General features: G+C 39.2%; 2 protein-coding genes across 2 annotated transcripts in view; both read left to right on the plus strand.

Moving 5' to 3' along the window:
* Window positions 1-15,271, plus strand: part of LOC137975184 (ester hydrolase C11orf54 homolog) — a 15,960-nt gene extending 689 nt beyond the window's left edge. The window contains exons 2-9 of the mRNA XM_068822269.1: window positions 1,192-1,290; window positions 2,897-2,970; window positions 4,095-4,196; window positions 6,661-6,735; window positions 7,776-7,862; window positions 9,129-9,278; window positions 11,269-11,382; window positions 14,385-15,271. Of these exons, the coding sequence (XP_068678370.1) occupies window positions 1,192-1,290; window positions 2,897-2,970; window positions 4,095-4,196; window positions 6,661-6,735; window positions 7,776-7,862; window positions 9,129-9,278; window positions 11,269-11,382; window positions 14,385-14,558 (875 nt within the window). The 3' untranslated portion in view covers window positions 14,559-15,271. The remainder of the gene's footprint in view (window positions 1-1,191; window positions 1,291-2,896; window positions 2,971-4,094; window positions 4,197-6,660; window positions 6,736-7,775; window positions 7,863-9,128; window positions 9,279-11,268; window positions 11,383-14,384) is intronic.
* Window positions 15,272-15,320: 49 nt separating this feature from the next.
* Window positions 15,321-25,000, plus strand: part of LOC137976170 (synaptic vesicle 2-related protein-like) — a 15,697-nt gene continuing 6,017 nt past the window's right edge. Inside the window, exons 1-11 of the mRNA XM_068823464.1 lie at window positions 15,321-15,783; window positions 16,536-16,630; window positions 17,079-17,177; window positions 17,507-17,578; window positions 18,200-18,324; window positions 19,660-19,723; window positions 20,432-20,557; window positions 21,163-21,297; window positions 21,401-21,474; window positions 22,327-22,403; window positions 23,736-23,852. Of these exons, the coding sequence (XP_068679565.1) occupies window positions 15,696-15,783; window positions 16,536-16,630; window positions 17,079-17,177; window positions 17,507-17,578; window positions 18,200-18,324; window positions 19,660-19,723; window positions 20,432-20,557; window positions 21,163-21,297; window positions 21,401-21,474; window positions 22,327-22,403; window positions 23,736-23,852 (1,072 nt within the window). The 5' untranslated portion in view covers window positions 15,321-15,695. The remainder of the gene's footprint in view (window positions 15,784-16,535; window positions 16,631-17,078; window positions 17,178-17,506; window positions 17,579-18,199; window positions 18,325-19,659; window positions 19,724-20,431; window positions 20,558-21,162; window positions 21,298-21,400; window positions 21,475-22,326; window positions 22,404-23,735; window positions 23,853-25,000) is intronic.

The following is a 25,000-nucleotide window of genomic DNA, read 5'->3' on the forward strand; positions in this document are numbered from 1 at the left end:
ACTTATTTGCATTTCATTGAATAAGAATAAGCTGAGACTATTGTATTCCAACTCGTTCTTCAAAGAATGCCGCCTAGGGGAAACAATAGTGGTGAGGTGTTGCGGGGTATTCTGCAATTGCTCCGATTCAACAACCCAAAGTTACAACACTCCTGTCTAGTGTCTTCCTTTAATATGCTGCCAAGATTTTGTGTTTTTCCTGTTCAGAAGCAGCAGGTTCTGCTCCACTTGTTTTCCTTTTTGCCGAAGGTGGGGGAGTTACCTTGTAACTAACGCCACATTATGAGCTGAGACCACGAGTCACTCTTTGCTTTTTGCTAAACGATTTGCTAACAACCTTGCCATCCCATGCCATCGCTGAGAAACTCGGTGAGATACATGAAAATTGAGCCTGTAATCGTTTCATGGAAAATACAGCGTGGTCAAAGATGGCACCCAAACTTGAGATTTCATTGCTAGGGAAAGCTGTATGTCTATTCCTTATTTTCTGGAATCGATCAGAATGAAAGTACATTCTATACTATAAGTCCTTTGATGGTATTCATGAAAAGACATTTATTAAAACTTTTTCACTCGTCCAACGGATTACCTTTGGAGTTATTATACGAATGTGGATCCGTGATTCAGTGCAACTAAAAAATACATTAAGGATGCATTCGATTGACCGTATTCCGGAATAGGAAGACATGGAATAGAGTTTAGAAATCCTTCGTTTTTACGAAGATTCACATTAAAATTGTCAAACACCTCCTAAAATGCTATTTTAAACCTATCTTTATTATCCATGTTGCTTTAAAACACCGGACATGCCATATTCTGGAATAGGGTCAGTCGAATGCACTTTAAGCTTAGGTGTAACCGTGTAAAAAAAAGTGCATAGTAACTGCTGAATACCCTCTAACCTTTGTTCAAATTATGGGGTGTTCTTTGAAGAACGAATCAGAATAAATTCGATCTTCTTTTTACTAGGCTGAGGTAAAACTCTGCAAATTTAAAAAAAATTCTTAGGACTGGATTCATACCCACCTTTAAGGTAGGAAATTTTATTTAGGCACCGGGTAGCTCTCAATTCGCTCCATATAATTTTTTTTGTTATCACTTCTTTTATTTAAATAATTATTTTAGAAAGCTAGCCAGATCCACTTCATTCTCAGAATAGTTTCTTTTTTGTTCTTTCCTTGATTGCTTTAGTACTCCAGGAAGGGCTAACCAAGAATTTTTCAACTGTTGATGTCAGAGTAGTGGATTGTCCAGATTTAAGGCAAAAACCATGGAATCTAGCTGCACCTGGTATGCTTAATTGTGAGCCTCAAGTGAATATGTACATGTTGCAGGGCATTTTGTTCCTTAGGTTAATTAATTTCCAGACCAGGTCAATTTGTTTCAACCTTGGTTTAAATTGCAAGAAGTAAAGGTAAACCAAAATCCATCAGTTATTTAAAGCAAATGTGGCATAAAGGTCGAGATACATGTAAATCAACATAAGTTCACAGCTGGTATTGTTCTACCCATTCTAAAACAACACTTGAATATAAATTTAATTCTAAACTATGTCGTGTTTGTCTGATTTCTCTCTTTTTGCATCAATAATAAGGAATTGACACCTGACAGATCCAGGTGCATCCATCCTTGCTTTTGGAAATCTATAACCTTGAGTAGTCACTCAGCACACAACATTTAAGAGAGGCATAATGTCACACTGATAAACAATGAAAGGGAGTTACATATAAATACTTGATGGGCGATCAGTATCCATTATATGATAAAAGGTGTTTATAAAAAACGTTGTCAACTGATCTAGATAAAAAATTATTAAAAACTGAATTTTCGACTGCAACTGCGGTCTTCATCAGAGTGACTAAAATATGCTGTTCGAGAGTAATATGCTAAAACTAAAATAAGAAGTTACTTTATCCCCTAGGGCTTCAATAATGTCTTATAGACAGAAGGGAATGGCTTCCGCTCGTTCACCGCATTTTTGTCTATTGTGGATTGCCATGATTCCAAAAAGATTCTTTTGTGCCAATTATTGACATTCTTTTCTAGAATTTCCACATAGCCAGTGTCAATGTCGTGGTCAGTGGTTTGGGCGTGATCTTTTATTGCCGACTCTTTGTTATTATTAGTTCCCGGTTTATGCTCCCCGCTTTTCGTTTCTTTTGGGCGATCCTTTGGTTTCCTAAAAACATAAAAACTGCTTTCAAGCCTATAAAAACACTCGCCCATTATTTTAGGAAACCAGAGGATCGCCCAAAAGAAACGAAAACAAAAGGCATTGTGTACAAGGTTAAAATAAAATGCCGATCGTGTGATTTCACATACATTGGGGAAACAAAGAGATCATGGAATTCACGTGGCGGGGTGCATAAACCGGGAACTAATGATAACAAAGAGTCGGCAATAAAAGATCACGCCCAAACCACTGACCATGACATTGACACTGGCTATGTGGAAATTCTAGAAAAGAATGTCAATAATTGGCACAAAAGAATCTTTTTGGAATCATGGCACTCCACAATAGACAAAAATGCGGTGAACGAGCGGAAGCCACTCCCTTCTGTCTATAAGACATTATTGAAGCCCTAGGAGTTACATATGTCCCCAAAATCCTAAAAAAATAGTTTGCTTTTCCTACCTCAATGTTTATATAAATCATCTTTAATTAAACTAATGAACAAAAAGAGCCATATTGCAATAAAATCTCAATTGAAATTAAACAAAATATAGACTGTTGACTGTGTACTACAACTGGCACCAGTTAGTGCTCTTTGTAGTTTAAACCTTTTTAAGGTACATTTAGTTTAAAATGTTGTGTAAAGGCTTGTCATGGGACTACTGTATTAGATTTTCCTATAATTACTTTACTGCAATTTTTCTTGATTGAATTTCTTTAAAGGCATTTGTGGCAGAACACGAATAGCTGATGTTGGTGGGCCACCATATCTCATACCATTACCAGATCTTTCAAAGGTAAAAGAAAAAAAGGATGCTTTTTGTTATATGTCTCTCTATTCTGTGGAACAAGCTCCCTTTTGAAATTCGAGCTTGTTCTGGTGTTAATCTTTTTAAATCTAAGTTGAAAGTGTTTCTTTTTAAAAAGGTATATGACATTTACATTGTAGTTTCATCATGATATTTGTTTTTCTTTTTTTTTCTTTTTAAGATGTGTATGCTATAATTTCCTAATATGTACAGTAGTGTTATACATATGTAAGCTTGTAAAAACTCGATTAATTAATATATTCTTCTGTCCTTTTTTACATAATTTGTAAAGCGCTTAGAACAGCGATGTATAAGCGCTACATAAATTCCATTATTATTATTATTATTATTATTATTATTATTAAATTATTATTATTATTATTAAATTATTATTATTATTAAATTATTATTATTATTATTATCATCATGGCCAATCTAGCAAAAATTGAAACATTTCGCAAGATTTTAGGTATTATTATAATAAAGTTTTGATATAACGTTCATGCATGCACTCTGAATGGTTAAAACAGTGTGCTTTCATATGAGAGTACAGATTCATGGCTGGCATCACTTGTGGCATTTGGAAAATAAAGTATTCCAGAAATTTTAGCCAAAGACATGAGGAAATTTAAAAAGTCTTTATTATAATAAAACAAATAAAGAAGCCTCGCCTGTGATCTGTTCTGTTGTGAAGCTGCCACTTAGGATAGTGGATAGAGCATGCAAGAAGTAGGGAAAACACTCAACTGTGTCTTGTGTTTCCCCTACACTACAGTCTTTCCTGCTCTGTCCACTTCCTGTGTGCCTTACAACAGATCAGATCACAGGCGAGGCTTCTTTGTTTGTTTATTGTCCAACTACGTGTACATCACAGTACCACTAACCCATTGTCCCCTGGGAGTGAGACTTGACAAATTTGACTCTGTCTAACGCCAGACGATTTTACTCGTCAACAGGGGGCACCCCAAGGGGGGCGTTTGAGGGGTCAGTGTGTTAACAAGATTTTTGTTATTTTCTCTAAACAATTCTAAAAGCAAATTATATGCACTTCACAGAAACATGATATTGTGTCTCATGGTTGCATTACATTTATTTAATAATTAATTTTGCAGTTTTACAGTTTCAATTGCATAGCAGAGATTGCAGAGCTTCAAGGTGGATTCATGATTGGAGCAGGGGCTGGGAGCAGCAAATTTGTTGGTGTTAACTGTGAGGTAAACTTGTAGTTACACTTATAATAATAATTATTATTATTATTATTTGAATTTTATGAAATGAAAGTTAGAAATAAATTATTATTACAGGTAGATAGGCAACTTACAGGTATGTACATGTAGCTATTAAAGAATAAATTCATCCCGTTGGAAGCTAGTCCTATTGAGGCAGAGTTGAGGGGGTAAGATCGTGCTCTGCACATTAAAGGAAACTGGTAACAAGATTGTTCCAAGTGTCTTGCATTCTTCAAGATGGCAAATACGGGGAAAGAGAAGACACGCACAACAGTACTTACATGTATATAAGGGAACCTCCACTAAAACAACAAAATAACTTTAAACCACAGAACATCATGTTGACAATTGAAATTGTTCAAACTTTTTCCAATGAAATCGTTTGTATCCGAAAAAAATGAATTTCAAAAACGCTTGTTTTGGCTTTCAAATTTCCCCGGCGCTGCCATATTGAATAATTGTGACGTGTCATGGTTGCCATGCCATGACATGTGTCATGTTTTATTGCTCTTTGTGTCAGAACATTATAGGGCAACCAGGACACATCACAAATATTCAAGATGAAATTTGAAAGCCAAAACAAGCGTTTTTGAAATTCATTTTTTTCAGATACAAACGCTTTCATTGGGAAAAGTTTGAAAATTTTTAATTGCAAACATTATGTTCTGTGGCTTTAAGTTATTTTCTTGTTTTAGTGGAGGTTCCCTTTAAAACAACGCTTTTATTTCATTTCCTGTATTGATAAATTCTAGTGATAACTCCTTATATAACTAAGAGATATCTACATTTTTTTGTTAACTCATAGTTAATAGAGGGGAATGGTTTGGAAGCTCGGTGAACATCAAAAGAGCAAACAAAGCAGCCAAGATTTAGGTTGGAAAGTCCACGACCATGCACAATCTTTTGTTTTGCGCTCATACACTATGCATGAATTACGTAACCAACACGTTTCTATTGGTTAGTTCTGCAGTATGGAGTAAACAACAGTTACTATTGTGTTTTGTGCACGGTCAAGGCTAAAAACGAGAACAAAAACCTACAACAAAGAAATCTGACAGGTTTCATAACCATTCCCCTCTATTAACTATGGTTAACTCATCGCATAACTTTTCAACTTTGTAAAGAATAATTTGCGATCTTCTCAGTCACTTCAATTGACGGCCAAAATTCATTTAGCGATCACCCCTTTCTCAAGCGGCAATTTTCACTGGCAGTCTGCGCTTAGCGACATCTGAACTTAAGCAGTCGCCAGCAAGCCTGAAAAAAACCTACATGTTGGACTGTGCTATAGTCCCAAGGAAGGGGGGTATTCCAGATTTCAAGTGACAGGGATGATTGAATGGGAGCAAAAATCAAGACCCCAAAAAATCCCTAGGGCTTCAAACAAAACCCACAAAAATCCCTGGATGAGAATTTAACCCTAAAAAAATCCCATGCCCAATTTCCAGGCCATAAAAATTGCCCAAAAGCAATAAATAACATAACACAAAAAGTAGAAACATTTAGTAATGGAATTTTTGTGTTTATTCATCACACCCTGGACCTTTTCCACATCAATTTGTAACAACACTGGAGACACCCAACAACATATTCCACAGGCTAACCACGGGAATTTGATTGTGAGTTGTGTCTCTAGGGTAGGAATTTTGATTGTATGTGATGTCAGCTGGGCTGGGATTTTTGATCATACAAAGGAACGTTTTGACCACCTTCACTTGAACTTGAACTTGGGTGGGGATTCTGAGCAATAATTGGTCATAATCCCCCCCCCCCCCCCCTCACTCCCAGGAAAAAAATTACTTACCTTTTTCCTGGGGGTGGGGAGTTTGAATTTTTTAAATGAAAATTTCAAAATCCCCACCCCACTCCTGCCCCCCCCCCCCCCCCCTTCCCCTCCTTTAGGCTTAACATTGATAGGTGCATTATTTCTTCTTTATACTTTATATCTAAACAATAATTTATTTCAAGGAAGTAAATCTTCCAGTTCCAAACTCGCCTTCACCATCCCCCCCCCCCTCCCAAAATAAAAACCAATGTTGTGCAATATCTCGGTTGTTTGCTCTTCTCAATAAACAACATTGTTTAGGGTGGGGAAGGTTGATGGGGTATTTTAAGGCTTTTATTGTAAATTGTTATTGTCTAAAAGTAATTAACTTGAGAAACTTAGAGAAACTTAAGGTCTCATTTACTTTTGTCCAGGATTGTAGCCTGAAAAATATCTAGACTTGAACGGGATTCATCAACCCATGACTGTGCTATTTGCACTGATTGTAATAAACCAGTAGAAGGGCTGGTCTTGGATTGAGGATTCAAAAATGTGTTCTAGAGAAGGTCTAAACTGGTTAAGATACATGTAAGGCACTTAAAGATTGCACAATCTTTTATAATCATCTCATAATAATATTGTTATTGTTGTAAGAAGCAGTAATGCACGATGGCTGTGTTTCAGATGATGGCAAATTTGGTGACCAGTTGTGAGCAAAAGGGAGCCATTGCAACAAAAATTGCAAAAGTAAATGAAGAGGTGTGGTCATGATTAAATCAATTTAACTTTACGTGACATTGTGCAGATGTGTAATGCATCATTGTTCTTCCTTTTCATTAAGAGTACAGCAGAGAAGAAGTATTAAGGGAAACCATCTACATGTAGTAATGATAATGAGGACATAGTTGTTTCTTGGCAAAGTGGTGAAGGGAGAACTAAAAGGAAATCAGAGTTCCAGGCGAGAATCGAACCAAGGACCTCTGCAACATTGGTTACATGATCTAACCATTGACCCTTTAATGCCCAAGAATGACACTTACAGATTTTACTCTGTTTAACACCAGACAATTTTAGTCGTCAAAGGGGGTCCCCTCGGGCGTGAAAGGGTCATTCGAATAAGAATCGAAAAAATATACGACCTAGCTTGCAAGGAGTTTTCATAGTTCAAGGCCAGTGTTCAAGGGTTAGTGCATCGGGCCATGGTTTTAGGGGTTGTGTTTTCAGTCAATAATTTATTGCTGCCTGGGACCCAGATCTCCATTAGCTATGTCTCCACCCATTGTCATACAATATGCATTACACTTCAAATTTACCACCTTTAAATAGCACTTTCCACATTTTGAGGAGCAAAAAGGCCACATCCAACGAGCGTACAAATTGTTCTAATAATTATTTAATGTGGCTTTTAGGGTACTGATCAGCAGTAGTGTTTTTTTTAGGATTCAACATTTCCAGAGTTTTGACTTTTTAAGGGTTCTCGGTCATCAAAGTAAGGAAAAGTCACTTAAGCAGAAAATGAAAGGAAAACCGAAAAGATTCAGGCATGAACAGGATTTATATTTCTTTCTTGTAATAAATAAATTGTCATAAATAGTACATGTAGTGTCATGAATCACAAAACGTTTATGAAAGTTGTATAGAAGCCGCATGTGGCCATGACATAGTCCTCTCATTGCTAATATCCTCTGATGTTCAGTAACACTTCCAAATTTGCTAATTTCTATGGCTTGTTGTACCCCACTTTCTAAAAAACTCAGCCATAATGAATTTCATGGCAATGTGTGTTTTGCTTAAGTTAGAATGGATCCTGTGTGCTAGAAAACTACAACTGTGGAGAGTTCAGTTTGATGGGGAATTTTCTAATCAGTGATGGCATGCCAGGAAAGGTACAAGATATTTTTTTATGCTTTCAATAATTTGTGAGATACAGTAGTTGTGTGTAGGGTAATTAAGTCATTTTGTACCCAGTCTACTCATATTGAATTCTCAGTGGATAAATTGTGTTGAGAAGGCTTGCGAAACCAATTAGCGTTTCTGGCATTCAGAGATGACACGAGCACCCAACGTCAATTTTCGGAAAATATCTGTTCGGAAGACGACTTGAGATCTAGAATTTTAGGAACATTTGTTGTAAAATGTTTTGCTTGCCTGCCTGTCCTAGGATTTTCGAACATCTAAAAAAATGGTATAATTGCCCATTTTTAACGGATTTTTACCCTAAAAAGGTCACCTAGTCTGTAGAAGTTTCGGGAGCCTTTTTTTGGCTGAAATTTTCGAAAAGGTAAGTTTTGATCCCTAAAATTTTCGGGTCACTAGACTTTCAGCTAGGAAATCCGAACAGATGAAAAACTTTTAGGGGATAAAAATATGCTTTTATGCACTAGTCATTTGTTTCCCCCACCCCCGACCCCCGGGGATAGTGGGGACATATGGGGAAATTACTAGGGCAATTACGCGAGAATACGCCACAATTACGCCTCCAGGGGGTAGGGAAATTACAAGATTTTCGTTCCTCTGCCCTACCGCTCAGGCATGAGTGGTTCCATCTCCAGTGTGTGGGACTTAAGAGGACACCCCCAGAGGAAGTCTGGTTTTGACCAGAGTGCAAACTACAGCAGTAAAAAAATAAAAGAACAGCAATCATGTCTAAACTTTTTCTTTATTGGTCGTTTATTCCTGTCTTGTTTCTATCCAGTTCTTTCTTTTTTGTTTGTTTTGTTCCTTATATAGTTCATGTGGCACACACAAATGGCAAGAACTGTATATTGTGGTAATCTCCCTAACATTTCCTTGATGACTCAGAATCTTTTAGGAACAGAGGGGTGGGGGAATTACGTGTGTTTGTCTGCTCTAGTCCCCAGTGGAAATACACCTACTTTACAACCATTCAAATGTAATTTCCCTACCCATCCCCGGGGGTCAAGGACTGGGGGAAACAAATGACTAGTGCATTATCTACCATTTAAATACCAAAGTACGTGGTTTTGAACTATATTCTCGTTGGGTGCCCCTGAGATGACGATCCATCGGCTGCATCACAGAGAAGACACTCACAGTTCTCACAAACCCAAACAAAGGAAAGAGGGAATATCTCATGAAGTTAAATTTACATACTTATTGCTTTCGCTTTTCGTGATGTCTCTCGTTCTTAGGTTCTTAAAGTTTGCGCCAGCAAGAGAACTGGAAATGAGAATTTTATCACGTGCATGCGGCATGCCCTGGCTCGTCGCTTTGGAGATCATCCAGTAGGCTTTGGTGGTGTGTTCGTGATAGAGAAAGGCAAAGCAAAGATTCACGTTATGGTGAGAGAAAACGGGAATTTAAGAAACAGCTACAAAACTATCATTATTAAGCCCTTGCCAAACTATCGAACAAATTTGGATTCAACGCTCCAACTTTGCTCGATCAAACATTGTTCGACCGTTTGGCCACCCATGTTGGAAGATGTTCGTCCAACAGTTTTTGTTCTATCAAGTGTTGGATAGAGTTTGCTTTTGATCAAACATTACGACCAACAATTCTGCTTGACGCATTTTGCTTGCTCTGTTTGGAGATGTCTGGTTCAATATCGTTTAAAGTTTTTGCAAATTGATCCCTGCATGCTCGTTGTCATCATCCGGCAAAGCGCGGATGTATCTTGCAGTGAACATACCTTTTCTATCATTCTTTAGTTTTTCCTCGATTGACTCGTTCATTTTCTTCCTCCAACAGCTCCAGTAGCACAAACGCTACGAGGGGCTCTCGTTACAGTGTTACCGCAACATTTAACTTGAATCAGTTTCATCAAGCAATGTTGGATGGTGTTTTGCCACAACCTCAACATTTACATTCAACAATGTTGTATGTTGGATCCAACTTTGTTCGATAGCTTGGCCAGGGCTTTAGTTAAAAGAGGGAAATTAATCGTGCTGCACATGCGGCATGTGGCAAGAGCTCTGGGGTCGAGATTGCCCAAATACAAACGCAATCGCAAACGCAAGCGCAGAAGCAAGAAATTGATTTTTTTTTTCTTGCGTTTGCATTTGCGCATACGTTTTTATTTCGCACGTGTGAACCGAGGAAACGCAAACGCAAATTAAAAAAACATGCCACCTCGGCTCAGTGCATTACTATCAACTAACCGCTCGTCCACCATTTGTGTGTATGAACTTCGTTTGCGTTTGCATTTGCGTCGTACGAGTGAACCAGGATTTAGAGTCCCTTAACGGGAAGCTTAAGCAAGGAAGACTACGATGGCCACGAGGTATAGTCATCTAAGAATACATCTTCGCGTAATTCTAATCATTTCGCTAATATTTCAAGTCTTCCGCCTTGGAAAGGATGTATCAATGTTACATAACTAACTTAGCATGACCGATTTGGGTGTTTGGAGAGAAAAGTGAAAATTCACCAAGAAATGTATTAGAATGTGAAACGCACGAGATTGCAGAGCTATTGTTTTTGCTAATCAAACCTATTGTTTTGTGCAGTTCTCGTAGCCGTCGTCATCGTATTGGGTAGCTTTAGCGACGACGACGGGAACGGGAACGAGAACGTCATCTAAAAACAGAAATTGGCGTTATTGCGATCACTTCCTGACTATTCCAAGCTTTTTAATGTGACGCGTTCCTTGACCATATTAGGTAGAGCAGGTATATGAACTGATAGCCTGTGTCCGGCGAGCCAATGAAAATGCTGGAAATCTGATATCAGTAGTTCAGTTTTTAGTAAATGATGATTTTTTGTAATATATGTTAGTTTTTAAATAGTTAACGGTTTTCCCACACTAAGTGCACGTGTATAATTAAAGTACTTACGCACGCACGGACGCACGCGTGTGCAGGGCGTGCAGACTCTGCTCTGAACCATTGTTTTTGTTCATCGAACTCCACTCTTGTTTTTTAGCGCTCTCGTAGCAGTCGTCGTCGACCTTGTTTCATATAAGCTCCCAAATAGATGCTGTGGTCGGAGGAGAGTTTGATTCAGTTTATTCTAGATAAAGTCCACTGATAACGTTTATCGTTCTGGCAAACTCTGTCATGGGAGTTCCTCTCTCGTATGTGTTCACACCACCAAGTCGTCTTTGCTTTTTTAAGCGTGATAGTTGTTGAAGCTTGAGAACATTGTGGTGGTGTGGTGAAGGGTTACCTTTATAAGCTCTTTCGCCACGTCTTCCTCGTTGTTTCAATGGGAGAAAAGGTTTCAGGACTGGTGGCACACTTTAAGGTCACAAACGAATCCAAACCTCAGACTTTCCTATTCCGTTTCCTTTTTGGTTAACTACTCATATCTTATCTTTCTCGCTGTCAACAGCCAAGGTTTTCCGAAACTCCACTCAAAACAGACGGAGATGTAAATAACTGGTTGAAGTTTTACGAAATGAGCTCTCCCTTAGTGTGTGTAGGAGTGTTCGAAAGCCACGATCCAGTAAGTAAAATCTTTTCAATTCACCTCTATTCACACTGTTTTATAATCTTGGGATTTCATTTTTTGAGAAGTGGTTTGTTTTTCAAATTGTATTGGCCAACGTTTTGGCGCGTATTCTCGTTTTATGCACGCATTTATCGGCCATGATTTCAAGACAACAGGGACAAAGAAAACGTTTTCTCAAGTATTAAAGCTCGAGTCCCGTACACCAACGTGACCGAGTGACCGAGTGCATAGCTTCTCGATGTTGGATGACGTACTCAGACATCTACATTGTTTGAACAATTTCGTCGCGCGTCTAAAACCAGCAATTAAAGTGCGCCTAACATCAAAATGTTTTTATTCCGAAAAAGAAAATTTCAGCCCTATTAAGTATGTATTTTAGGTGAACTGGTTGCGATTTCGCCTCTTAAAGACTGCTTGAGTTGCGTAAAGTTTGCAGAGGTGGCAATCGTGTTTTCCTAAGGCCAAGCTAATGAGAGGAGCGAAAATTTGGTTTTATCAACGGAGTTGATAAATGTAAATTTAGCGTTAGCCCTTCTGATGAAGGGCTAACGCTCGAAACGTCAGCTTTTAGAATCTCTGTACGATGGTCAATTTACATTTATCAACTCCGTTGATAAAACCAAATTTTTGTATACTACTTCCCCACCGACGCAGCACCACAGTTACCCCCTTCATTCATTTAATGAGAGGAACGGTCCGTCCCTGAAATGACGTCACAAGATGTTTCGACTTCCAGTTTTGAAAAGTTTAGCAGTTTGTAGCGTCATCTCAGAAATAAGCCCATACCTCATGGGGCAAACAACTTCCTGTTTTTGTTAAAATGAGAACGGGAGAATCTTTTTTGCAAAAATACTTGAGGTAAGGGGCACCTTAACGAATGTTGACAAACTTGGCTCCAACGATCAGCAGGAGTTTTAGACGCGGCTTCAAATACAGAAGTTATCCATTGCAATTATCTTGACATTTTTAGCAATTGTCTCTTACACGTAAAGTCTCTGTTACGAGCCTAGGAAGGCCCATCAGGCCGGCGCTTATCTCCGGTTTCCGTAGCACGAAGCGACTAGGAGTATTTATACTCCCCCCTGGATGGGATGCTAGTCCATCGCAGGGTTACCCCCAGCATTACGCCGGTACCCATTTATACACCTGGGTGGAGAGAGGCACCGTGAGAGTAAAGTGTCTTGCCTAAGAACACAACACAATGTCCCCGGCTAGGCCCCGAACCCGGACCACTCGATCCGGAGTCGAGCGCACTAACCATGAGGCCACCGCGCCTCCCACAATGCAATCACTCGTTTGGGAGCAGGTCAATTTCAGTTGTTGGCCTCATGTGTTCCCGTGAAAGGACTTGGTGAAAGATGTGTGTCGCTGAACATTCAGTTTTGTTTTTGTGAATTAGGTTAAACCAGCGCGCTGTTTACGTTTAATGTTGCGCGCTCGCTCCACTTGAATTTATAGGTGGTTTTCACGTGACGTCATCGCCGCCATGTTGGTGGACGAAAACAAAAGATGTCTCATTGGTTCCTTTTGTTCGTCCACCAGCAATTGTACATTGCAGCATTGTCATCTGCGTCTCTAGAGATTGGTTGCAAACCACCTGTATGCCACAATGCTCGTCGCGTAGAGCGTTTCATTTAAAATCGCGTAATCTACCTAAAATTTCCAGTTGTGTCGAAACAACCAAGCTAACCAGTTGTTCATCATGTTTGCTAGCCAGTTATTCGCTACAGTTCTACCGGACCGTTTGCCACAGTGTACGTCAATTACGGAGACAGTCAAGAAGTAACTTTTCAGTTGGTTTCTAAGTTTATTTGCGTTCATTTTCCTGTTGGCCGAGTGCCAACGCAATTTATTTGTATTTTAGATCGAATTGTCTTGTTAAATTAAATACGGTTCTTCCTCCTTCTTGGCGTGTTTGGTCTCTTGTTCAACGGAACAAGAAGTGTATGTTTGAAGTAAGATACAATTGCTTAAGTTTTCCAGATAAGCGCGAGGATCACTTCTGTCTTTCGTCTATAACCCGAATTTTAAATATACATTTCCTTCAGAATCAATTTCAGTTGAAAATTAAGATTTCGGTGAACGACGACCTGTTTTTAAAAACAGAGTTTCGTCATTTCACGTCTCAATCACGACATGACCAACATTTGCTATTATCAATTAGTAAATATCAAAAATCCCATAATACTCTTTCTTTGTTTCTCCAAATTTGGCATAAGCATTGTTACCAGTTTCTCTTGGGAGCATTGTAAGTCCCAAGAGAAAAGAGAAAATAAAAACAATGCTTATGCAAAATTTTGGGCTAGGGTCGTACCTCTCGTTGAACACTTTATTTCATTGGCTATATAATAGACCGGATGCATAAATGGCGGCCAAAAAAATATTCTTTTGTTTATGTGTTAATTATAATTAGCCTCACTAACATGGACAAAATACAAAAGAAATGTTGCTTGAGAGCCAGGCTTTATGCATTCGGTCTATATCGTACTTCCTATTGTTTTCTGCGCTAAATCCATTGTTATCTTTGTTCGTTCTATTGTTGTTTTGGCCAATCCTGAAGCCCGTTCAATGAGGTACGATATGACCCAAATTTTGGAGGGAATAAAGAGTATTATGGTATTTTCGATATTGGCCAATAGAGCGAGTTTTAATCGAGTGTCGTAAAACCAAAAGCAAAGTAATTACTTTGGCAATCAAAAAGGACGGATGCAATCCAGTAAACCAATCAAAACTCAAAGTAATTACACGTAGCCGACACAAAGCGCGGGAAAATGTGCATGCGCAAGCCACTATTAGTTTTGGTTTTACCTCTGATTGGTTGAAAAAATAGCGCGAGAACTTTGAACCAATCACTGAGTGAAGTAATGCAAAACCAAAGCAATTCGCAAATCACGTTCGACACAAGTGAAAATCGCTCTAACTACCAACATAAGCCAATCCTAAATGTTTGGAAACTATCTGAGTAGCAACGTTAATTCGCCCCTTTTATCCGTCAGGGCCTGGACCTACGAATTGAACACTTTCACTGCTTTAGTGATCATGGCGAAGGAGGACATTATCATTATGACGTCACACCCGATGACGTACACTACACTGGCTTCTTCTCTGTGGCTGAAAAGATTTACCGAATAGATAGACCGCTGTCTACACATAAAGTTGGACGAGACTGAACGGATTTTCATGACGATTGAGCCCGCAATACGCACGGCAGTCAAATCTATACTGTCTTGTCTCTTGACTGTCAGTCATCTTACTGTCAAGTTCTGATTGGTCGATTTGCTTGCTTCTTTGGGGCTGGTCAGGTTTGCTTCGGTGACGGTGGGCGATTCGTCTTCTTTTTTCCGACGCTTTCAGCAAATGTGGAAATTTTAATGAATAATGAAACAAGGCATAGAAAGTTTAAATCTTTGGAACACGACAAACGTACATATGAACAGATCCATGAACAGTATGAATCTAGCAGTATGAAATTTCCCACTTGATTTCTGATGTTATAGGGGAATCTTTGTTTTCGTTTCTGCCTCATTAGCATAAGGCTAAAGAATAAAGTACTGAATGCATAATAAGATATCTCTAACAATGCGAACGCGATATACCGGAGGATCTCTGAACAATGATGCTTTGAAAATTCGAAATTTTACAAAGATTGTACACGATGATTAGTGCTTTTGCCACCCGAGAATTTATGGTTGTAATAACTGGTTCGTTTTCAAACCTAAAAGAATAATTAAAAATTAGAAATTTATCAAAGTTTAACAAGTTCTTTTACCTTTTGAGGTCAATTTGTAAATACCATGATGCATTCTGTGAGCAAACTCGTATGAATGTTAATGAATGAAATTGTAATCAATGGCGTCAGCAAAGACTTCCTTATTTAAGTCATTTAACAGAGGGGGGGGGGGGGGGGGATGGGGAAGGCGGCATTGCAAATAGGGTTTGATTTGTGTGTGTCATGTTCACATAAGTTCAATTTATAATAATTTATGAAAATTGTAATAAAAGCTAGTGTCAGTTATTAATTAGTTGTTTCAAGGAATCAAATCGAAAAGATGCAGGTACCTGCTCCGGACGGCAGTGAACTATCGCTGTATTTTCGATCAGCAAGGATCACTGTTGATTCGCAGACGAATGAAAGACAAATATCGCCTTAACTCAATACGAGCGAGAAAAAACTAGACGTTCAGTTCATATCTTGGTATTTCGGGCATTTCAAATCAAATTTTGTCGCTAAAATATCTCGAGGTTAAATGTTCTGGTAGGAATATCTCTCGCGAACAGGAAGTGAAGAATCGTCGGTTCTTTTCAAAATGGAAACGACAGATCTTGACGATTCCGGGTTTAGCGCTGAAGATGAAGGACAAGGTAAAGCTTCTACACACGATTCAAAGGATATGAGTAAGTGTGATTTAAAAAGCTTAAAATACACTTGCATTTTATACTTAGTGTGACAAGATTATAAACGGAGGCTCAAGGGAATTCCGTGTCATTGTGTCTCGGAATCCCTATGGCCCGATAGTTCAATTCCTTATTTTTCTCACACAGGCGGTTTGTGAACCGTTGTGACTTAGGTTTCTCGCTGGATAGCTAATGAACCAATATTACACTGTCATGAATCAGAAAATGATTTTAAGTGAGAGAAAGGGCGTGGAAACTCGATCGTATTAAAGCAACACCGAAATATCAAGCAGTCATTGAACGAATACAAAACAGTCTGGCTGGCTTTTTTGTTGTTAAACGCGATGTCATGTATGAGGATTTGAAAATACACTCGGCAAAATTAATTGATTCTGCTAGGGGGATAGTACTACAATCCTGTTGATCTTAAAGTCCCAATTTAGTTACTATGGCAACTACATCGTACGTGTGAGAGTAGTTTTTTCAACAAAACGTAACTCCTTGACGCAGTTTGGATACATGGATCTTTCCTCGAGAAGGACTCTAGCTAGAAAACTGTATTTAGTGTATTCTACACAAAAACTCGCACGGTCTTCTCGTACAATGCTGAATCATCAGATACTCATCATACTTTGAAAGTTCTCAAATTACACTCGCCTAAAGGCTCGTTCGCTTTCGAGAATTTTCAAAACATCAATGGTAATACCCGAAGCCTTGCTATTTCGCCTATTAATTTTACAAATTGTGTTTAGGCAGCAAGGCTACCTACACCGTAGAAGAGGCAATAGACAAGCTTGGATACGGAACCTTTCAAATTAAGCTCATGTTCGTGATAGGTTTGGCTTGGGTAAGTTAAATCATTATTTTACTAATAATATACCACAATAAATAAATTATCATAATTTATCATTATAAACATTAAATTATTATTATTATTATTATTATTATTATTATTATTATTATTATTGTTATTATTATTATTATTATTATTATTGTTGTTGTTGTTATTATTATTATTATTATTATTATTATTATTATTATATCATCATATCTTTATCATCAACTTTGTTATCATTATCATAGCGATTGTCATCACAAAGTTCGTCAAACGTCGTCGTCATCATCAACATCATTACTATCCATCACCGTAGTCTTCGCCATCAGGATCATGCGCATATTGTCCTTCCTCATCACCGCTACTTTCCTCTTTGTGACCATCAGACAAGAACGAAATTGATTTTTATTTTAAACTCGATTAAAAGTCGTTAGTGTTTCTTTGTTGGTTGCATGTTCAGATGGCAGACTCTATGGAAGTGACAATTCTTGCAATCGTGTGCCCTGCTATTCGCTGTGAATGGAATTTAGCCACGTGGCAGGAAGCGACAATTACTACGGTGAGTTACTGCGCAATGCATTCATTTAGTATACAGTTACTTTATAATCACGCACGATGCATGCAAGAACACCGTCTTACAGAAATCATGAGCAAGATTTTAAGTCTTTTAACTGAATCGCGCACACCTCTATTAAATCTGTCACTGGGCGTAACAAATCAACATCATTTTAAAGATTTTTGCGTGGGGAATAGCTTGCTCAAAGATAGAAGGGTGCTGCGTTTTCATACAACAATGAAACTGCATTTAAGTTCCGGGAGAAAACGAATGCAATTACCATAGTCTCGTTCTTATTTGAGATCATTTCGTGTTTGTCTGTTTTGTTGCAGGCAGTGTTTTCTGGCATGACCGTCAGTACATGTATTTGGGGGTACGTGTCAGATAACTTTGGAAGAAAGAAGGTAACCTGGAAATTAGTATGACACTTCCCTCTGAAAATGTTGGAGATATGAACAAAGTTATTTACTGTCAACCTTGTTGCTAATTCGAGTTATCAGAACTTGCACAGAGATTCTTTGATGATAGTCAAAATGTGATGGTTGTCGGTAATTCAGGTTAATGACCTTCCCCAAGTAATTCATAATGTCACATAATATCTCACTAAACCACGAAAGAGAAGTAAGTTATGATGAAGATCTCTTTGGAGACAACACCCATCTATATGAAGTTCAGCATTTGACTTGTGCAATTGATCAACCAATTAGAATCATGAACAGTTCCCGACAGCATGTGTTCCCATCGAATAATTTGTTCAAGTACATTTTGGTCGTGATTATGGTGTCATAAAGACAGCAAAACGTGGCTTTTAACCCTGTGTTTTCATCCTCGAGTTACCATTGAAAAAAAATATAGTTTCGAAAATCGATTGAGAACCATAAATGCACGAAGCTCTTAGGCTGAAGGAACACCTTGTGATGCATTGTGAAGTTTATGCAAAGTACCGTGAATTTCGAATTGCAAACTCTGTGTCAACAGCTATTCAAACATTTTAAATGTTTGAAACTTTCTTTTGCTTCACACAGGAAGTCCTGGCTTGCACTTTGGTGGTTTTTGTTGGCGCAGTGCTGAGTACGTTTGCACCAAATTACTTCTGGATTATGGTGTTCAGTACAATAGTGGGCTTAGGCATGGGAGGGGTGGCTCAGTGGTAAGCAGTGCGTTTTATAAATTGAGTCCTTGGGCTCTTGGGCTCCACACTCTGGGATACTCCAGCTCGAATGATTCATATGTCCGTCTAAGCGTCACGTTTTGTGTGTCCTTGAGCATTTGATCAATGTTTATGGAGTATTATGTGTCAAAGACATATCAGTAAGACATCGACTTCGGAGTTGAAAATCGAATCAACGGGGTATCCTGGGAGGACATCGCCAACCGAAATTACATGAAGTAACTTGAACTAATTTCTTTCTCAAAAATACATTAAAAGGAGAAGACAAAGAAAAGAACCAGAAAAATATGAAACTCGAACCTGCACTTTCGTCAGTATCAGTCTGTCAGACAACCCAGGCGACTTGATTTCAAGTCCCAAGTTTTAGAATATTTTGGTGGAAGTACTCAACACAATCACCGCAAGGCTAAACATTTTTAAATCGGTGCTTAGATCTTAAGGGTGGAGGCACGGTGGCGTTGTGGTTAGCCCGCTGGTCTCTCGATTTCAAGGGCCGCTGGTTCGAGGCCTTGCTCTGTCATCGTGTTGTTTCCTTAGACAAGAGACTTTACTCCACACTGTCTCTCTTCAACCAGGTGTATAAATAGGTACCGGCGATATACTGCTGGGGGTAAGCCTGCGATGAACTACCATCCCATCCAGGGGGGAGTAAATTCTCCCAGTTGCTTCATGCTAATGAAACCGGGATAAGCTCCGGCCGTAATGAGCCCAAGTTGGCTCGCAGGCGACTTTACCCTTTTTAGAAACCTAAAGGGCCCAGAAGTGTGGCAAAACACCAAAGATCGTCCTTAAAATGCAAACTTAACAATAACATGCTTCTCAGTTCTGTATCTTCGTCTCGTGAGTCTCGTGCTCTTAGTCCCGTCGGGGTTGGGGATGTACATTGTGTAAAACACAAGAAAATGCCGCGTAGGTTTCGGTCGATGTTTTTCAGTGCCATTGGGAGGCATTGGGTACCTTGGCTCATTCCTTGGTGACTTAACAGTTCAAACGCTTGGTATTGATTTGATCCCACGACAAATCTGGCCACCCTTCACTGTAGGATAAATCTGACTTGCAGGATGAGATAAATACCGCTTTTCCTGTAAACGTAAATGTACCTACAAGGGGATTTGGAAAGAAAACCTGCAAAATTTCTGAAACAAGCCAGATGAAGCCAGCTTGGGAGACTATCAAATGCATTGCCTTAAGACAAAAAGAATCATCACCTTCCCAAAGCCGGGACAAAGTCTTCGAAGGCCTCTCATGTGACGGAGAAGAATATTTACTTTTTTATCTCATTTATTGAAGTCACTTATTACATTTTCTCCTTAGCATGAATCTCTGGGCTGAGTTCCTTCCAAGCAAGAGGCGAGGAATTCTGCTAAATGCTCTGTCGGTGAGAACTGCACGATGTATTAATTGACAGTTGTCTTTCTTACGTCACGTGTTTATCAGAGTCAGTATTCCCTTGAGTTAACTGTTTCGTGCTCGAAAATCAACGAGGCGGCGCGTTGATGTAAAACCAAATCAGTCCCCGAATTACTTAAAAGTATTTTAGACCAAAATGATGTACACGAGCAATGACCTTCAGCCCTGGACCTTCAGTAATTAGACCACCACCCAAGAAAAGAACTTCGTAAAAGGTGAATTTCAGGGGATGAATTTGCTCCGTTGAGTATCAAAGAACTGAAATTGGAAACCGGCAACTGAGGGTGGCTTCTCCGTACATAAATGGTGAAGCAATTTGTGCGTGAGGATCGTAAACTTACAAACCAGCCCCTTCCGTCTTTTAACCCATGTTCATAAACTTTACAAACCCACACACGTCTACGGGCCACAGTAATTAGCAGTTGCTGTGAGGCCGCGTTCACTGCAATAATGTTGCAGCTCTCATAACCTGCAATTGTTTGGTATTGTACGCAGCTTCTATTAAGTCTAAGTCATTGTTTTCAATTGTTTAGTCATTTGTTTTCGGTTTGGGTGTCGAGCAAATCACGTTATACGTTGCGACATCGGCTACACGACTACTTCACTGCGAAGCGAATAAGCTAGGCTAAACTAAACACTAAACTGATGTTAAGCGTAATAAATTCATTCTCTGCAGTTATCGTGGTCTCTTGGGTCCTGTCTCGAGATAACGATCGCCCTGGTAGTCATGCCTACACTGGGCTGGAGGTGGCTGTTCTTCATATCTTCGCTACCTTTGCTTATTTTTATTTGTTGTTGTAAGGTAAGAATATGCTATTTTGTGTCGTTTGACTGGGACCGCGGAGAAAAAATCCGGCCAAGGAAGACCCGCGTTATGGGCCACTGTTCCTCTATTTATCGTGCATTACATATCACTTTCAAAAAGTAAACAAAGAAAAAGGCGAAAGCCCACCACCCCCTCCCCCTCCGTGGTCCCTGTTTCGCCTCCCCATTTGTGAGATTCGAAGGAAGAATGAATGTGATGGTTCATTTGAAGACTGGTGAGTGTTGTGCATTCACCGATGTGACTTTAGTGAAGTCTCGACTAAACGTCGTAACATCGTTTGCCTGTTGGAGGCGCTGCAAAACATGCCAACAATGTTGGCCAATGTGCGCTAAGGTTATCCAACCTTAGGATACTGAATTCTCCAATACTGGGCCAACAATGTCAGAACGCACAGCTGGGGGAGAAAACGTTCTCACAATGTCCACTTCACACGGCTCGGGTCATTTTGGAGAAAGTAACAAGGAAATTTATCTCTTTTATTCGCCCTCTTGGTGCTGACAACCCCTTCTTAGGTTGGAAACGTAGTTTTAAGAGGTAATTATCCATCGTTGGCTTCGTTTCTCCTCTCATTTTATTACAAGCTGGTACCAGAATCGCCTCGTTTTTACATGGCAGCTGGCAAACCGGAGAAAGCTCTAGCTATTCTGCAGAGGATAGCAAAGGAAAACAAGTGTGAACTTCCTTCAGGAGAACTAGTTTCCACAGAAAAGCACGAGGTATGTCTTTTTATCACCACGTTTTGAGGTTTTAGAAAACATTGGTTGATTTAGATTCTAACGAGAGTGTTTTTCTCTGTGGCTCTGATTTTATATTCTCTAGATTGCAAGAGGAAGGATAATAGATCTTTTTCATCCTGAATTCCGAAGATCTACGATTTTATTGTGGATCATTTGGTGAGCGTGTAACTCGACAACCGTACGCTGAACGAAAAATTGGCATATTTTATTTGATCAATTAGAGGAGGCTTTGTAGTGGCTTTCAAACTTCATCATATCACCAGAACGTATGCAATGGGAAAGTAAAAGTGTTATAGGTTTGGTTTGTTTGCGACGCCCTAATACAAAACTCTTCGCTTGGACAGGTCTCAAAGTGTCATTGGCAAGAACTAAGTTCCAGTGTACGAAAGACAGGAATGATCCTACCGCGTATCAGGACAATTTAACCAATTTTCACTTTATAGACACCTGCAAAATTCAGGAGGCTTTAACGGGGCTCGAACCCATGACCTCTGCGATGCACGTGTAATGCTCTTCCAACTGAGCTATGAAGCCACACTTTTGGGAGCGGGTCAGTTTGTTGGGCCCTTGTGTTCCCGTGAAAGGACTCGAGGGAAGAATTGTATGGATTTGAAGGGCAGGCTATAGACGAAAGCGAGAGATGATCCTCTCTCATAGACACCTGATACATACATTTCTTTCAAGTTCCAATTTGTTCCAATTTTCTCAGTAAGGAAACCAGTGAATTCGAATAAGGCTGCTTTTAGTTGAGTACTAAACATAACTTACGTTGAATTCAGTTTATTGCTGCATGTAGTACAGTAATTGGCTTTAGTTAAAATGTTAGCCAATCAGAAGCAAGATGATCCTCTGAATTGTGATTGGTTAGCTCGCGTTTTCCCGCGCTAAGCGCCGGCTGCATTTATGTTCTTTGCGTTTTGACTGGTTAATTTTGTTGTGTGCGCTTCTTGTGATTGCATGGCTCAGGCAATTACTCGGGCTTTTGTTTTCTTCCATTGGTTTCTTTAGGTTCAGTAGTCATTTTGTAATCTACGGAATAGCACTCATAACTACAGAGATGTTCTCTAGAGTTGACCCTTGTAGAGGTCAGTGGTTTTCAAACACAGTAACTTCTTCTAGAACATGCATTAAGATTATTGAACCCCCGAGTTTCGTATTCCCATCAGTTTGCTTTTAAAAGAATGAACCCTTAGCTGGTGAAACCTTTGGTTTTGTGCATCTAACTGTTGTAAAAAACGTGTTCGCAAGAAATAGTCATTTCTCAACTAACAATGGAAAAATTCATTCTGGCGCTTTTTAATGAAATTCACCCAACATGGATAGAATTTCAACTGAATGCAACGAAAACACGGAAGTATTTTGCGGAGCTCCTATTAATTTGTAGTAATTTTCGTAAGTGATGATTTCTTCTAGCAAAGTGTGTCGAAATTCCGACATTTGCACCTAGAGCCAGAAACCTTTAAGGTGATTCCCTAGTATTGCACTGCGCATCCTGTTCTGCGCATAACACAGTGTAGGCCACGTTCGTATTCCGGCATGGCTAAGAGGCTTTATGGTCAAATTTCACGGCTCAGTTCTGTTTTCTTTGTGTCACAAGTCTCAACGGATATTTCTAAACAAAACAATGTTTAAATTTAACCCTAAAGACTCGCAGCCATGCGTGAATATTGGTATATCGAACGTGGCCAAGAACATTTCAAAATAGCGACCTTTCGTGCGGGAAAGCTCGCTAGAAAGAAGATTGGCCATTTTCAGGGCAAAACGAGAAACCTTTTTTAGACTCTTGCAAAACAAAAACTCGAGTGATAGCCTCGATGATGCTAAAGGGGAGACGTGTTGTTCGACGTGTTGAGCTTGGTTTCCTTTCTGTTTTCTCCTAAACGAGGTTGGTGCCCTATATTTTTTTTGGCATAATTTTATTCCCTTACTCCTCGTCTATATGCTGTAAAAAAAAATTTAAAAACTTTACGTCAGAAAAAAAAATTTACAGGGCAAAAAGTATTCGGTGCCATCACTCGTGGACACAAACTTGTCTCCTGGAGATCACGCACCCGAGGTTTATTTGTAGTCAGTGGCTTTTCAAGACGTGTGCCTGTGCCATAAAACAAACATTAAATTATTCCTTTTGAACAATACAATACACCTGTCTTGTTATTTCAAGAATTACGTCAAAGCTGTGCTTCCTGTTCCTGCAAAACGTAGCGTGAACAGATGGAACAAACTTGTCCTTGATAGATGAAGTCGCAAAGATTAAATGAGTAACTTGAGCAAGTCATATCTCGCAAACGAGCTTGGTGACCTATTGCACATTTCGCGTCACCATAATGTAGGGAACAATTGAGAAAAGTTTAAAGAAAATCTTACAACTTCTATTACTAAGGCATCACCTTAAAGCAATTAATGATGTGTGATTTTAGGTATTAATCCTGAAGGGACAAAAAGCGAAGAAAGCAATGACGCCTCTGGTAATTGTAAGCAGTTAGATTATGAAGACTACGCCAACTACTTGATAGTTATGTCTGGTGATATCTTAGGCAAGTATTCTGTATGAAATACAGTCAAACCTCGATTATTTGAACTGGTGGGGACTGAGCTGACCGAATGCATAAATGGCGGCCAAAAAAATATTCTTTTGTTTATGTGCTAATTAGCCTCATTAGCCTCGTTTGCCTGGACAAAATACAAAAGAAATGTTGCTTGAGAGCGAGGCTAGTGAGTCTCATTAGCACATAAACTAAAGAATACATTTTTGGCCGCCATTTATCCTTTCGGGCAATAGTCCGGATAATGGAAAATATGAATATTAATGAGCCAAAAACAAAACTGATTTTTGCTGAATAAACCATGCGTAGAGGGCTTTATCAAGCTGTTCATTGTGTGCCACATTCAATTATTTTCGTTTTTGTCCTTCATCGCTCTCCAAGGTGTCGGCGAGCTTCATGATTTTATCCTTGTTTTTGCGAATATCGGAGATCTGCTGCTTGCTGACGCCATTTCCGAGTTCATGTCTGCCTTCTCTTCAAAGCGAGTCTAAGTGCGAAGTTTTTGTAGTTATACATATGAATGAAAACTTAAGAATAACTTCGCACTTAGACTCGCTTTGAAGAGGAGGCAGACATGAACTCGGAAATGGCGTATAGACTGTTTATCTTCTATGGAAAGAATGGATCGCTTACGTTTTGTGGAGATGATGAATTTGTTTTAACGCGAATCTTCGTCGTGTTCTTCTTGAAATTGTAGGTTTTTCTTGGCAAGGTAGTGTATTTACTCCGAACGATAGAAAAATGCTTCAAGAAAACCCGATTTGATTGAAAGGTTTTACAGTTCTTCCGCTTATATATAAAGCTCGTTTCATCCTGACCAAGGGACTCATCAGAGACCTTTCTGCTTGGCAAACTCGTTGGGCATCACGCCCAAAGTCCCGTTCGCTAACAAAATGATGACAGCAATCTCGCCTTATATCTCATAAGGATTCCAGACCGCGCAAATTCACGAGTGAAAAATTGACGATAAAGTTGATGATGAGTCCCTTGGTCGGGATGAAACGAGCTTCGTAAGACTAACCATGTATTTTCCCAAGTAACTGTCAATTTTATTGTCAATTTATATACAAAGGCCGGGCAAAGGGCTTCAAATGATTTTCTTCAACATCCAACGCTTTCAACTTCATTCAGCATTCGCG

Source organism: Montipora foliosa, chromosome 11 (genome assembly GCF_036669935.1).
Source record: "Montipora foliosa isolate CH-2021 chromosome 11, ASM3666993v2, whole genome shotgun sequence".
In the NCBI taxonomy this organism is placed as follows: Eukaryota; Metazoa; Cnidaria; class Anthozoa; order Scleractinia; family Acroporidae; genus Montipora; species Montipora foliosa.